Source organism: Rhincodon typus, chromosome 49, assembly GCF_021869965.1.
Source record: "Rhincodon typus isolate 14 chromosome 49, sRhiTyp1.1, whole genome shotgun sequence".
In the NCBI taxonomy this organism is placed as follows: Eukaryota; Metazoa; Chordata; class Chondrichthyes; order Orectolobiformes; family Rhincodontidae; genus Rhincodon; species Rhincodon typus.
This window is the reverse complement of record NC_063380.1, coordinates 1603751-1619156: the sequence shown is the minus strand read 5'-3', so window position 1 is coordinate 1619156 and position 15406 is coordinate 1603751. Positions and strand designations below refer to the sequence as shown.

General features: G+C 47.0%; 1 protein-coding gene across 1 annotated transcript in view; it reads left to right on the top strand.

Annotated features, from left to right (window-relative positions):
* The first annotated feature begins 277 nt into the window (after positions 1-277).
* Positions 278-15406, top strand: part of LOC109923306 (integrin alpha-M-like) — a 38026-nt gene continuing 22897 nt past the window's right edge. Inside the window, exons 1-5 of the mRNA XM_048620899.1 lie at positions 278-415; positions 9591-9698; positions 10055-10134; positions 10428-10511; positions 13625-13697. Of these exons, the coding sequence (XP_048476856.1) occupies positions 317-415; positions 9591-9698; positions 10055-10134; positions 10428-10511; positions 13625-13697 (444 nt within the window). The 5' untranslated portion in view covers positions 278-316. The remainder of the gene's footprint in view (positions 416-9590; positions 9699-10054; positions 10135-10427; positions 10512-13624; positions 13698-15406) is intronic.

The following is a 15406-nucleotide window of genomic DNA, read 5'->3' as shown; positions in this document are numbered from 1 at the left end:
TCCAGCTGTACACCTTGTTATCTCAGGAACAGGAGGAGGCCACTCAGCCTTCCCTCAAACCTGTTACACGGGAATAGGAAGAGACCATTTAGCTTCCCCTCAAGCCTGTTCCACAAGATTAGGAAGAGGCCATCTTTGGTTAAGGTCTTGCAAAACTTATATTATGGACACTGTTCGACTGTCTCATAGGTTTAAAATAAATTATGCCATCATCCGTAGGAATGTGATCTGTCATAGGAGAGGAGTTACACTATTATGTGATCTCTACCTTAGGGGTGACACACTACTGATAGGGCGGGACCAAGTTCTGACGGCGATGGTGAGTTTGGAGAATGCGCATGAAGACTCGGACAAACCTCAGCTGCACTTCTACTACCCAAGCTGTCTCAACTTCAGGAAGATCAGCCCTGTACAGGTGAGGAGGCAGGAACTCAGCTCCCAGCCTGAAAAACACAGACCTGTACTCAGGATCTATCCCATGCTGTCCCTGTCCTGGGAGCGTTTGATGGGGACAGTGTAGAAGAATCTCTACTGTGTATCTAACACTGTGCTGTCTGTGTGCTAGGAATGTTTGACGGGTATAGTGTAGAGGAGGCTTTACTCTGTATCTAACCCCATGCTGCCCCTGTCCTGGGAGTATTTGATGAGGGTAGTGTAGAGAGAGCTTTACACTGTATCTCACCCTGCTGTATCTCACCCAGTGCTGTCCCTGTCCTGAGAGTATTTGACGGGGACAGTGTAGAAGAAGCTTTACTCTGTATCTAACACCATGCTGCCTATGTCCTGGGAATGTTTGTTGGGGACAGTGTATTGACAGCTTTGCACTGTATCTGACCCCGTCCTGCCCCTGTTGTGCGAGTTTTTAATTGGGGGACAGTGCAGAGGAAGGCTGACTGTGCTCCTAACCCTGTGCTGTCCATGTCAGTAAAGCAGGAGAAGCTTTACTCTGTGTCTAACCCTATGGTGTCTCTGCCCTAGGAGTGTTTGATGGGTACGGTGTAGAGGAGCTTTACGCTGTATCTAACATCGTGATGTCCTTGTACTGGGTGTGTTTGACGGGGCAGTGCAGAGGGAGCGTTACTCTGTGTTTAATTCTGTGTTGTCCCTGTGTGGATGTGTTCGATAGGAACAGTGTAGAGGAAGCTTTACTCAGGATCTAATCCCATGATGTCCCTGTGTGGGTGTGTTTAATGGAGCACAGTGGAGAGGGAGATTTACTCTGTATCTACCCAGTGGTATCCTTGTCCTGAGAATGTTTGATCGGGACAGCGCAGAGGGAGCAGTAATGTGTTTCTAACCCCATATTGTCCCTGGCTTGGGACTGTCTGATGGGGACAGTGTAGAGGAGGCATTAACCCATACCTCACCCTGTGCTGTCCCTCAGCTAGGAGGGTCTGACGGGAGAATGGTGCAGAGAGCTTCACTCTGCATCTAACCCCGCGCTGTCCGTGTCCTGGGAGTCACTGGGGGCAGTGTAAAGTGAGGTTTATTCTATATCTAACATTGTGATGTACATGCCCTGGCAGTGTTTGATGACGACAGTGTAAAAGGAACTGTACTCTATCTATCTCCATGCTGTCCCTGTCCTGGGACTGTTTGATGGGGACAGTAAAGAAGGAGGTTTGTACTGTATCTGACCCCGTGTTGTCCCTATCCTGAGTGTTTGATCAGGACAGTGTACAGGGAGCTCTACTCTAAATCTAACCCTGTGCTGTCCCTGTTGTGGTTGTGTCTAATGGAAACAATGTAGAGTGTACGTAAATGATTTGGAGGAAAACGTGGCTGGTCTAATTCGTAGGTTTGCGGACGATACAAAGATTGGTGGAATTGCGGATAGCGAGGATAATTGTCAGAGAATACAGCAGGATATAGATCAGTTGGCGGCATGGGTGGAAAAATGGCAGATCGAGTTTAATCCGGACAAATGTGAGGTGATACATTTTGGAAGGTCAAGTACAGTGAATGGCAAAGCCCTTGAGAGTATTAATATGCAGAAGGATCTGGTTGTGCAGGTCCGTAGATCACTGAAAGTGGCAGCGCAGGTAGATAACTTACTTAAAAGGCCTATGACATGCTTGCCTTCATTGGAAAGCACATTGAATCTTAAGATAGACAAGTTATGCTGCAGCTTTATAGAACTTCTGTTAGGCCACACTTGGAATATCGCATACAGTTCTGGTCACCACACTACCGGAAGGACGTGGATGTTTTGGAGAGGGTACAGAAAAGGTTTACCAGGTTGTTGCCTGGTATGCGGGATTATGAAGAAGGGTTGGATAGACTGGGGTTGTGTTCACTGGAACACAGAAGGTTGAGGGGCGACCTGATAGAAGTTTATAAGATTGTGGGATGGATAAAATGGAAAGTGTGGGGCCTTTTCCCAGGGTGGAGAGGTCAATTACTACAGGAGTCAGGATCAAGGTGCAAGGGGCTAAGTTTAAAAGAGATGTGTGAGGCAAGTTTGTCACACAAGGGTGGAGAGTGTCAGGAACGAGCTGCCAGAGGAGGTGGTGGAAGCAGACACAATAGCCGCATTCAAGAAACACCTGGACGAGCACATGAATAGGAAGGGAATGGTGGAGTACGGATCCTGTAAGTGAAGACAGTTTTAGTATGGAAGGGAAAAATGTGACAGCAGAGGACTGGGGGGCCGAAGGGCCTGTTCCTGTGCTGTTTTGTTCTTTGTTCTAGTGGGCTTTACTCAAGATCTAAGCCGATGCTGTTCCTGTGTGGAGTGTGTATATTCTGTGTCTAACCTAATGCTGTCCATGTCCTGAGATATTTGATGCAGACATTGTAGAGAGAGCTTTACTTTATATATAATCGCTCGGCATCCTGGTCTTGGGAGTGTTTGATGGGGACAGCGCAGTGGGAGCTGTGCTCCCAATCAAACCCCATGCTGCCCTTTTGTGGGTATGTTTGATGTGAGACAGTGTACAAGGAACACTACTCTGCATCTAACCCTGAGCTGTCCCTGTCATGAGTGTGTTTGATGGGAACAGTGCAGAGGGAGGTTTACTCTGTATCTAACCTGTGTTGTCCCTGTCCTGGGAGTTTTTGATGAGGACAAGAGTAGTCAGTATCTGATCGCATGCTGTCCCAGTCAGCAGAGTGTCACAGGGATCCCGGGGTGCCACAGGGATCGGTACTGGGACCCCAGATATGGGGACAGTGCAGAGGGAGTGGTACTCTGTATCAAACCCCGAGTGAAGACAGAAACGGAGAATGTATACTGGGGCCAAAGAAATAGCTGAGCCACTGACCACATACTTTGGTTCTGCCTTGACAAAAAGAGGACACAAATCAGATACCAAAAATGGTTGAGAATGCAGGATTTAACGAGAGGGAAGAATTGAGGGAAATTAATATTAGTAGAGAAATGGTGGTGGGAAAATTAATAGGATTGAAGGTGGATAAATTCCCAGGGCCTGATAATCTACATCTTAGAGTACTTAAGGAAGTGGCTCTAGAAATAGTGGATGCTTGGTGGTCATCTTCCAGGATTCTACAGACTCTGGAACGGTCCCTGCAGATTGGAGGGTGGCTAATGTCACTCCAATATTCATAAAGGGAGGTAGAGAGAAAACAGGGAATTATAGACCAATAAGCCAAACATCGGTAGTGGGGAAAACTCTCAAATCCATTATCAAGGACTTCATAGCGGAGCATTTAGAAAGCAGTGGCAGAATCAGACAGAGTCAGCATGAATTTATAAAGGGAAAATCATGCTTGACAAAGCTGTTGGAATTCTACGAAGATTTAACTCTTGGAATTGACAAGGGGGAGCCAATTGGTGTAATATATTTGGACTTTCAGAAAGCATTTGACAAAGTCTCACAGAGGAGATTATAGTGCAAGATTAAAGCGCATGGGATTGGGGGAGTGTATTGAGATGGATAGAAAACTGGTTGGCAGAGAGGAAACAAAGTGTAGAAATTAATGGGTCCTTTTCAAATTGTTAGACAGTAACTAGTGGGGTGCCATAGGGATCGGTGCTGGGATCCCAGCAATTTACAATGTATATTAATGATTTTGATGAGGGAACAAAATGTAACATCTCCAAGTTTGCAGATAATACCAAGTGTGGTGAGAGGGTGAACTGTGACGAGGATGCAGTGATCCTTCGGCATGATCTGGACAGGTTGGGTGAGTCGGCAAATCAATGGCAGATGCAGTATAATTTGGATAAATGTGAAGTTATTCACTTTGGAAGCAAAAACAAGAAAGCAGATTACTACCTGAAATGGCTGTAAATCTGGAGAGGGGAGTGTGCAGCAGGACTTGGGTGTCCTTATGCATCAGTCGCTGAAGGTAAGCATGCAGGTGCAGCAGGCGGTAAAGAAGGCAAATAGTATGTTGGCCTTCATTGCGAGAGGGTTCCTTTATTCTTTATTCATCAACGGGATGAGGGCATCACTGGCTAGGCAGCATTTATTCCCCTTCCCTAATTGCTCATAGGGCAGTTAAGAGTCAACCACATTGCTGTGGGTCTGGAGTCACATGTAGGCCAGACCAGGTAAGGATGGCAGTTTCCTTCCCTAAAGGGCAATAGTGAACCAGATGGGTTTTTTCCGACAATGGATTCACAGTTATTATTAGTTTCTTAATTCCAGATATTTATTGAATTCAAATTCCACCATTTGGCGTGGCAGGACTCGAACCTAAGTCTCCAGAATGTTATCTGGGATTAACAGTCCAGCGATAATACCACTAGGCCATTGCCTCCCCTTAGGTTTCAAGTACAGGAACAGGGATGTGTTGTTGCAGTTTTACAGGGCCTTGGTGACACAGCACCTAGAATATTGTGTGCAGTTTTGGCCTCCTTTTCTGAGGAAGGACACTCTTGCTCTCGAGGGAGTGCAGCCAAGGTTCACCAGGCTGATCCCTGGGATGGCGGGACTAACGTAAGAGGAGAGATTGACTAGGTTAGGATTGTCTTCGCTGGAGTTCAGACGAATGAGGTGGGGAATCTCATAGAAACCTATAAAATTCTAACAGGGTAGATGGAGGGAGGATGTTCTCGAACCAGGAGTCTGAGGATTCAGGGTAGACCATTTAGGATAGAGATGAGGAGACATTTCTTCACCCAAAGAGTGGCGAGCCTGTGGAATTCATTACCACAGGAAGCAGTTGATGTCAAAACATTGAATGTATTCAAGAGGCGGCTAGATTTAGCACTTGGGGCAAATGAGATCAAAGGTTTTGGGGAAAAAGCAGGATTAGGCTATTGAGTTGGATGATCATCCATGATTGCGATGAATGGGGGAGCAGTCTCGAAGGGCTGAATGGCCTCCTCTTGCTCCTATCTTCTATGTTTCTATGAGCTGTCCCTGTTGTGGCTCTTTTTGATGGTAACAATGTAGAGGAAGCTTTACTCCTAGTCTAACCCCATGCTGAGTGTGTTTGATGGGGGACAGTGTGGAGGAAGACTTACACTGTACCCTAACCCCATGCTGCCCTGTCCTGGGAGTGTTTGAATGAGAGATTGTAGAGAGAGATTTACTGTGTATCTCGTCCTCTGCTGTCCCTGTGTGGTTCTGTATGATGGTGGACAATGTAGTGGGTACTTTACTCTGTATGTGACCCTCTGCAGTGCCTGTCCTGGGAGTGTTTGATGGATACAGTGTAGAGGAAGCACTGCTCTGTATCTATTCCTGTGCTTTCCTTGCCATGGGGGTGCTCAATGAGGTCAGTGTACTGAAAGCTTTACTCTGTTCTTACCATTGTGCTGTCCCTCTCCTGGAAGTGTTTGATCGTAGACAGTGTAGAGGGGAGCTTTAGTCTGTATCCAACCCCGTGATCTCCCTGTCTTGGGAGTATTTGATGGGGACAGTGTACAGGGAGCTTTAGTTTGTACCTGACCCTGTGCTGTTCCTGTCGTAGGAGTGTTTGATTTGGATAGTATAGAGGAGAGATTTACTCAGTGTCAGCACGGGGTTAGACACAGTCAGTGCGTCTTTGGGGATAGTATGGAGCGATCTTTACTCTGCATCACGTCCTGTGCTGTCCATGTGTTGGGAGTGTTTGGGGATGGTTTAAAGCAATCTTTACTCTGGATCTTACACCATGCTGTCCCTGTGTGTGTCTGTTTGATGATGGACAGCGTAGAGAGAGCTTTACACTGTACCTAACATCGTGCAATCCCTGTACTAAGAGTTTAATGAGGATAGTTCAGAAAGAGCTTTACTCCACATCTAATCCCATGCTGTTCGTATGTTGGGAGTGTTTGATTGGGTCAATGTAGAGGGATCTTTATTCTGATGGTGGACGGTGCAGAGGGAGGTTTCCTCTGCACCTGAGTCCGTCCTGTCCCCTGTCCCAGGTGTGTTTGATACCAACAGTGTACAGGGAGCTTTCCTCAGATTCTAACTCCATTCAGTCCATGTGTGGCTGTGCTTCACGGGGGTGAGTGTGAAGGGTGATTTACACTGCATCTAATCCCTTGCTTTCCCAGTCCTGGGAGTGTTTGATGGGGACAATATGGAGAGAGCTTTACTCCGTATCTAATTCTGTGCTGTCCCTGTTCTTGTAGTGTTTGGTGCATAGAATGTCGAGGAAGCTTTACTCTGTATCTTACCCTGTGCTGCCCCTGTGTGGGTCTGTATGACGGTGGACAGTGTAGTGGGAGCTTTATGCTGTGTCAAACCCAATGCTGTCCTTGTGCTGGGAGTGTTTAATAGGGACAATATGGAGAAACATAGAAAATAGGTGCAGGAGTAGGCTATTCGGCCCTTTGAGCCTGCACCACCATTCAATACGATCATGGCTGATCATGCAATCTCAGTGTCCCATTTCCACCCTCTCCCCATACCCCTTGATCCCTTTAGCCACAAGGGCCACGTCCAGCTCTCACTTGGATGTACTTAATGAACTGGCCCCAATGACTTTGTGTGGGAGAGAATTCCACAGGTTCGCAACTCTCTTGAGTGAATAAATTCTTCCTCATCTCAGTCTTGAATGGCTTACCCCTTATTCTTAGACTGTGACCCCTTGTTCTGGACTTCCCCAACATCAGGAACATTCTTCCTGCATCTAGTCTGTCTAGTCCCATCAGGATTTTGTGTGTTTCCATGAGATCCCCTCCTCATCCTTCTAAATTCCAACAAAAACAAGCCCAGCTAATCCAGTCTTTCCTCATATGTCAGTCCTGCCATCCCAGGAATCAGTCTGATGAACCTTTGCTGGACTCCCTCACTAGCAAGAATGTCCCTCCTCAGACTAAGAGTCCAAAACTGCACACAATACTCAAGGTTTGGCCTCACCAAGGCCCTGTATAACTACAGCAAGCCATTCTTACTCTGATACTGCAATCATCTGACTATGAAGGCCAGCATACCATTAGCTTTCCTCACCACCTGCTACACTTGCATGCCAACCTTCAGCGATTGTTCCACCATGACACCTAGGTCTCGTTGCATCTCGCCTTTTCCTAAACTGCCACCATTCAGATAATAATCTGCCTTCCTGCTTTTGCGACCAAAGCGGATAACCTCACATTTATCCACATTGTATTGCATTTGCCAAGTATTTGCCCGCTCAGCCAATTTTTCCAGTCACCCTGCAGTCTCTTAGCATCCTCCTCACTGCACACACTGCCACCCAGTTTAGTGTCATCTGTAAGTTTAGAGATATGGTATTTCAATTCCTTCGTCCAAGTTGTTAATGTATATTGCGAACTGCTGAGGTCCCAGCATTGAACCCTGCGGTACCCCACTCGCCACTGCTTGTCACTCTGAAAAGGAGGAAGACATGGATGGACATATTATCAGGGGAGTTAAAATCTATGGGAACTGGAAGTTTGGGTTACTTGATGCGTGCAAAGCACAGATGCTCCGCGAACCGGGAGAAACTGAGGCTATTCGTAAACTGGAGGAACAACACCTTATATTTCACCTTGGAAGCTTACAGCCCAGTGGCCTTAACATTGACTTCACCAGCTTCAAAATCCCCCCACTGCCAGCCTTATCCCATGTCCAACCCTCCCCCTCCTGACCTGACCTTCCCACAGACCAATCACAATAGCCCCCCTTACCTACATCCACCTATCACCATCTCTCCTACCCTTCTGCCAGCCCCCACCCCCCGCCTTCTATTTATTTCTGGGCTCCCCTCCTCCTCCTCCCCAGTTCTGACTAAGGGTTTCGGCCTGAAACATTGACTTTCCTGCTCCTCTAATGCTGTCTGACCTGCTGTGCTTTTCCAGCCTCACACCTATAAACTCTGGCTTCCAGCGTCTACAGTCCTTATTACTTCCTCTGTCCCCTAACATTTCCTGAAGGTTATTTGTGTCCTTCTTAATGAAGACTGATCCAAAGTATTTGTTTCAACTGGTCTGCCATCTCTTTGCTGTCCATTATGAATTCACCTGATTCTACTGCAAGGGACCTTCATTTGTCTTTGCCAGTCTCTTTCTCTTTGCATATCTATAGAAGCTTTTGCAGTCAGTTTTTTTTTAAATGTTCAGAGCTTTACTCAATATCTGAGCCCTTGCTGTACCATCCTGGGAATGTTTGAAGGGGACAGTGTAGAAGGATCTTTACCCTGTATCTAACCCCATGCTGTCCCTGTCCTGGGAATGTTTGTTGGGCACAGTATAGAGCAGATTACTCTGTATCTACTCCTGTACTGTCCCCAGTTCTAGGAGTCTTCGATGGGGATTGTGTACAGAGAGCTTGATTCTGCATCAATCCCCGTGCTATCCTGGTCCTTGTGTGTGTGTGTGTGTGTGTGTGTGTGATGATAGACAATGTAGAGGCAGCTTTACTCTGTGTCTAACCCCGTTCTGTCCCTGTCCTCAGTGTTTGCTGGGGACGGTGCAGAGGGAGGTTTCATCTATATTTAACCTTGTGATGTACCTGACTTGGGAGTGTTTTGATGCGGTCATTCTGGAGAGAGCTTTATTTGTATCTTAACCCTGTGCTGTCCCTGTCCTGGGAGTGTTTGATGGGGACATTGCAGAGGAAGCTACACTGTATCTAACCCGTTCTTGTTCTGCTCTTGGGAGTGATGATAGCAACAGTGAAAAAGGTGCTTTACTCTGTATCTAACCCTGTGCAGTTCCTGTCGTGAGCGTGTTTGACAGGGACAGTATAGAGAGAGCTTTACTTTTCTTCTAATCCCATGGTGTCCCAATTCCAGAAGTGTTTGGTGGGCAGAGTGTGGAGTGTGCTTTACTCCTGTATTTAACACCTTGTTGTACCTGTGCTGGGAGTGTTTGATGGGGACAATGGAGGGGGAGCTGTTCTCTCTATCTATCCTCATGCACTCCCTGTTCAGGAAGTGTTTGGTGGGGACAGTGTAGCGAGAGCTGTACTCTGTATCTCATCTCATGTAGTCCTGGTCCTGGGAATATTTGAAGGGGATGGTGTTGAAGCTGCTTTACGCTAGATCTAACCACATGCTGTCCCTGTCCTGGAAGTATTTGATGGGACAGTGTTTAAGGTGGCTGTGGAAGGATATGGGTCAAGTGCAAGCCAGTGGAACTAGTTTAGTTTGGGATTATAGTCGGCATGGACTGGTTGGACTGAACTGTCTGTTTCTGTGGTATATGACTCAATGACTCTCTTACTGACTGCTGGACTGTTTTGTAGCCGGCCAATGTTCTCGTTCTGTGCAATGATGTGGACAATTCCAGACGGCTCAATTCGGGAAATTTAACCTGTGATGTAGATCATCCTATCTTCCCAAAACATTCCCGTGTAAGTGAGCAACGTCAACCAATTCTCTCACCTTTATTCCTGGTCTCGTTCTCTCTCTTGTGCTCTCTCTTTCTCATGGTCTCTCTCTCCATCTGTCTTTCTCGCAGTCTCTCGGCCTCTCTCTCCTTGTACCCGTGTTTGCTCCCTCGTTCTTTCTCTCTCTCTCTCTCTCTCTCTCTCTGCCCCCCTCTCTTTCTGTGTCTTTCTCTTTCGCTCACTGTCTGTTCCTTGATGTTTTTGTTGTAAGTATTCTGAGTTTGCCCAGCTCTCACAGAGTCAGAGTTGTACGGGCTGTTTCACGAGATCCCGTCACCCTCTCCTTCTCTCTCTCTATCTCTCCCCTCCCCACCCTCCAGGTAACATTCAGTGCAGAGTTCGACATCTCTGATTCTGAGACAGAAGAAAGGACGGCAAATTTTACCATCACCGCAACCAGGTAAAAGCTTTGTAATCAGACAGGCCGAGCACTCCCAGGACAGGGACAGAATGGGATTAGATACAGAATAAAGCATCCTTTACACTGTCCCCATCAAACACTTGCAGACAGGGACAGCGCGGGGTTAGACGCAGACTAAAGCTCCCTCAATATGTTGTTCTATGAACCTCTTCCCATCTTGGGTTCTGAGTTGAGCAGTGAATGTTGGGACTTGCTGCTGAGGAACGAGCTTTCTGTGAAAGAGCTGCTCACTTGTTATTTCTCTCTCCCTCCTTCTCCCTCTCCTTCCACAGCGGAAACTCTGTCCGGATCACAAATGAGAGCACCCTGTCTCGGACTCTGTTTCTCCGTTATACAGTCAATGTGGTAACCTCGGGGTGAGTGCCTGGTGGTAGTTGCAGGGCGGGGAGGGAGGGTGTGTGACATGGACGATGCGCGAAGTGGGATCCAAGGCAGACCCCCACCCTCTAATTGGGGCCACCCATCGGACACCGACTCTCCATCCAGTGCATTTCTGCCAGACACGTCTTTCCCAACTCCCTGCTCCCTTCACAGACAACCATGTCCCATGTCTCTTCCTGCTTCCCTTCCCCTATCCAATCTCTCTCTCTTGGCCAGGGTGTTGGGTTGGGGTGGGGGGGGTGCGGGGGGCACTGCATGGCATGGTGGCTCAGTGGTTAGCACTGCTGCCTCTCACCACCAGGGACCCAGGTTCGATTCCATCCTCAGGCAACCATCTGCAGAGTTTGTGCATTCTCCTGTGTTTGAGTGGGTTTCCTCCGGGTGCCCCGGTCTCCTCCCACTCCAAAGATCCACAGGTTAGATGAATTGGCCATGCTAAATTGCCCATAGTGTCCAGGCAGGCTTTGTGGATTAGCCATGGGAAATGTAGGGTTATAGGGATAGAGTAGAGGGCATGGGTCTGAGTGGGATGCTCTTTGGAGGGTTGGTGTTGACTCGATGAGCCAAATGGCAGACTTCCACGCTATAGGGATTCTATGAGCTCAGAGCAGAATGAGGAGCCTGCGCCTTCCTCACCCAGAAATTCATGGTATGACTTGGCCAATGAAGAGGAGGAGACAGCCACTCTGCCCCACATCTCTGTGCTGGCCCTCTTGCCAGTCTGTACAATTCTGCCAGTGCCCCCCTGCTCCTTTCCCCTGGTGAGGAATGTTTCCTTCCTCTCGAGTACCACACCCGCACATCCTCCCTCAGACAACCCGTCTGATTTCCTCTGCTCCTATCCCCTAGGGAACAGGCTGTCCTCATTGCCTCAATGGACTCCAGCCCCCTCCCCACCTCCCTCCATCCTGACCTTATCTCAAAAGCCTCAACACTATCTGCCCCCACTCACCCCTGTACATTCACCTGGAGTGTAACATACACCAGGACCAATAAAATCAGGCCATCTGGCCCTTCGACTCTGCTTCCCCCATTGAATAAGATTATGGCTGATCTAATTTTTGACCTTGACCCAACATTGTCTTCCTTCCCCCCTCCCCTTGCCACTGCCCTGCTGCTCATCACACATCTATCTCCCTCTGCCTTCAAAATATGTACAGATTCCATATCTATTGCCATTTCAAGAAGGGAATTTCAAAGAATCTCAACCCTCATGGTAAAATAAAACTGTTTCCTGATTTCTATTTTAAACTCTGTCTTCCCTGGTCTAGTCTCTCCCATGAGAGGATGCATCTTTTCCCACATCCACCCGGTCAAGTCGCCTCAGGATCTTGTATCTTACTATCATAGAATCCCTACCATGTGGAAACAGGCCATTCAGCCCTTCAAGTCCACACCAACCTGCAGAAGTGCATCCCACCCAGATTCACCTCCTTCCTATCCCTGGAACCCTGCATTTCCAATGGCTAATCCACCTAGCCTGTACATCCCTGGACACTATGGGCAATTTAGCACGGCAATTCCAACTAACCTGCACATCTCTGGACTGTGGGAGGAAACCCACCCAGATAATCGCCCGAGGGCAGAATCGGACCCGGGTCCTTAGCACTGTGAAGCAGAAATACTAAACACTGAGCCACGCTACTGCCCCCAGGTGAGGTTATATGTTTAAATTCCGTCACCTCTGAGTGTTAAACTCCCAGAGGATACAGGCCTAGCCCTGGCTAGCCTTTTTCATAAGGCAGTCAGCTCATTCCAGGTATTAGTCCAGTAAACCTTTTTACGAACAGCTTCCAATGCATTAACATCCTTCTGTAAGTATGGCAGTGTTGTACGCAGTACTCTGGATGCAAAAACACCTAATGCTACGTCTAATCGAAGTATAACCTCCCTCCTCTCACAATAAAACAGAACATCCCACTAGCTTTCCTTGCTACTCGTTGTAGCTGCATACTGATCTTCTATGATTCATGCACTGGGAGACCCAGATCCCTCTGCATCTCCAAGCTCTCACCATTTAGATAGGTTATGGACCAGACCAGACTCCCTCAAAATATGTTAAGAAGGTAGCCTAGACCCTAATTTTTTCTTATTTTAAAGGTACATGTGAGGTGCTAAGTTCCAGATGCAATTTGATTGGTGAAACTACTCGATGTTGAATAAAACACAATTTATCCAAACACAATAGTTAAAATGCAACAATAGAAAGAGGAACGTGGAATAACTTAACTCTGTTGGAAAGCTTAACAGAATTTTCGATTATTTTACTCCTAAATAGTGACTGTTTTAATATAGCAACATCCCATAAACACACCCTTGGCAAAAACGCAAGTTCAGAGAAACAGATTGTCTCACTTGCAATCCTATCAACAAGAAAGAGATCCATGCAGCAGCTTACCAAAAAAAAAAGAGAGAGAGAGAGAGAGAGTTTAGCAGCCGAGAGAGATTCACTACCTTCGAACCCTGCTGAGACCCCAGCAACAACTGCTGAAAACAAACTGAAAATCCATAATCTGTGAGAGCTTGATCACACCCACTCAGGCTGCTTCTGTTGTTACAACATCAAAAAAAATCAAGACCTCACAAATTGTGTATTTTCTCATAGACTGCTCGTCGCCTGTCCCCCAATCTCTCTTTAAAAGAAACCAGGATGAAACACACCTCTTAAAGCTACAGCATCATCGGAGAACACACTTATTTTAATTCTATCTGCCAAAATGGACAATTTCACACTTTCCCACGTTGTGCTCCATTTGCCAGATCTTTGCCCACTCTCTGTACCCATCAATGTCCCGTCATAGGCTCCTTATGTCCTGTTCACAAATCACTTTCTTTTCCATCTTTGTGTCATCAGTAAATTTAGCTACAATACCTTCGATCCCTTTGTCCAAATCATTAATCTCGATTGTAAAGAGTAGAGATCCTGGTGCCGATAGCCTGTGATATATTCCTTGTGATATCCTACCAGCTTGGAAAAGAATGATCGCAACTGTTTGCAGCACCACCCCCCCCCTTCCTACCCTCTCCACACCTTCTCCCGTTTCGCTGATAAGCCATTCAGTCCATCTGTCTCTCCCTCTCTTTCCAGAATCGAGTATACACGGCACATCAATGTCACAGCTGGAACACAGGAGGTGCGGCTAGTCAAACATTCCTATCAGGTAAGGCCTCATTTTCACTGGTCTGGATCTCGTGGTTGTTTGCACCCCTCCCATGTGCCAGGTGTAGGGGGTGGGAGGAGTGCAAGACTGAGGCCTGGGCATCCTGGTCCATGAAGGAGCCGGTTTTGATGCTCAGGCCAGAAGCAGGCCCCATCTCTATGCGTCAGCAGTTGTTCGGGAGAGTGTTCAGATTGGGCCACTGTGCAGCGACGCTGTTTGGGCCTCAGGCTCCATTGGGAACAGGGCTAGGCCTGGCACCTCAATTTCAGGACACTGCCACTTTGGGGACACATTTGGGCCCTTGGCCCTCCAACATAGGATTCTGTGAGGCCCAGGGCCTCTGTTTTGGGATGCTGGTGTGCATGTCTTCATCTTAGGGATTAGCTTAGACCTCAGAGACTTTGAGGTGTCTTTAAGCCTTGGGCCACATTTTTGTGAAACTGGGCCTCTACTTTATGACACTGATTTAGCTGTGACACTGCAGCTTTGGGCCTCAGACTCAGATACAATGAATCTTGAGGTTCATACAGTGCAGCAAAAGCCCATTGAGTCTGCACCAACATAATTACCACTAAAGATGCTCTAACACCAATTTCCTGCACTTGTTCCAGAGCATAGGGTCATAGATCTGTGCAGCATGGAAACAGGCCCTTCAGTCCAACTCGTCCATGCCGACCAGATATCCTAAATTAATTTAGTCTCATTTGCCAGCATTTGGCTCATATCTCTCTGGACCCATTCTATTCATGTACCTCTTCCGAATGCCTTTTAAATGTTGTAATTGCACCAGCTTCCACCATTTCCTTTGGCAGCTCATTCTGTACACGCACCACCGTCTGCGTGAAAAAGTTTCCCCTTAAGTTGCTTTTATATCTTTCCCCTCTCATATCATTGGATGTTATGATATTTGAAGTGCTCTGCTGACTTCAGGGGTCTGTGAATAATTACCCCAAGATCCCTGTGTTCTTACAAGCTACTCAGTGTCTTGTCATTCATTCAAAAACTCCCTCATCTTGTTTCTTCTTCATCTCACACTTATCAGGGTTAAATACCATCTGCCACTGGCCTACCCTTCTGACCAGCCCATCTATATCTTCCTGTAACGTACAACCATCTTCTTTGCTATTAACCATCCTGCTAATCTTGGTGTCGTCTGCAAATTTGCTTAACATTCCCCCCACATTTTCATCCAAATCATTTACGTACGTAGCAAACAATAAGGGTCCCATTGCTGATCCTTGTGGTACATCACTGGACGCTAGGTTCCAGTCACCCAAACACCTTTCTACCACTACCCTTTGTGTCCTATTACTAAGCTAGTTTCTGATCCATCTCACTAAGTTTCCCTCAATTCTATGTGTTTTAACCTTCTCAATCAGTTTCCCATGCGCAACCTTTTCAAAAGTTTTGCTAAAAATCCATATAAACTATATTAGCTGAACTTCCCTCATCCACACACTTGATCACATTTTCAAAAAAATTCTAACAAATTTGTTAGGCATGACTTCCCTCTGACAAAGCCATGCTTACCATCCATAATTAATCCATGCCTTTCCGAGTGTTTATTAATTCATTCCTTCAGAATTTTCGCTAGTAGCTTTCCTACCGCTGACATGAGACTCATTGATCTGTAACTTCCTGATTTATCTTTACCACCCTTCTTGAAATGTGGAACTGCATTAGCCATACTCCAGTCCTCTGGCACGTCC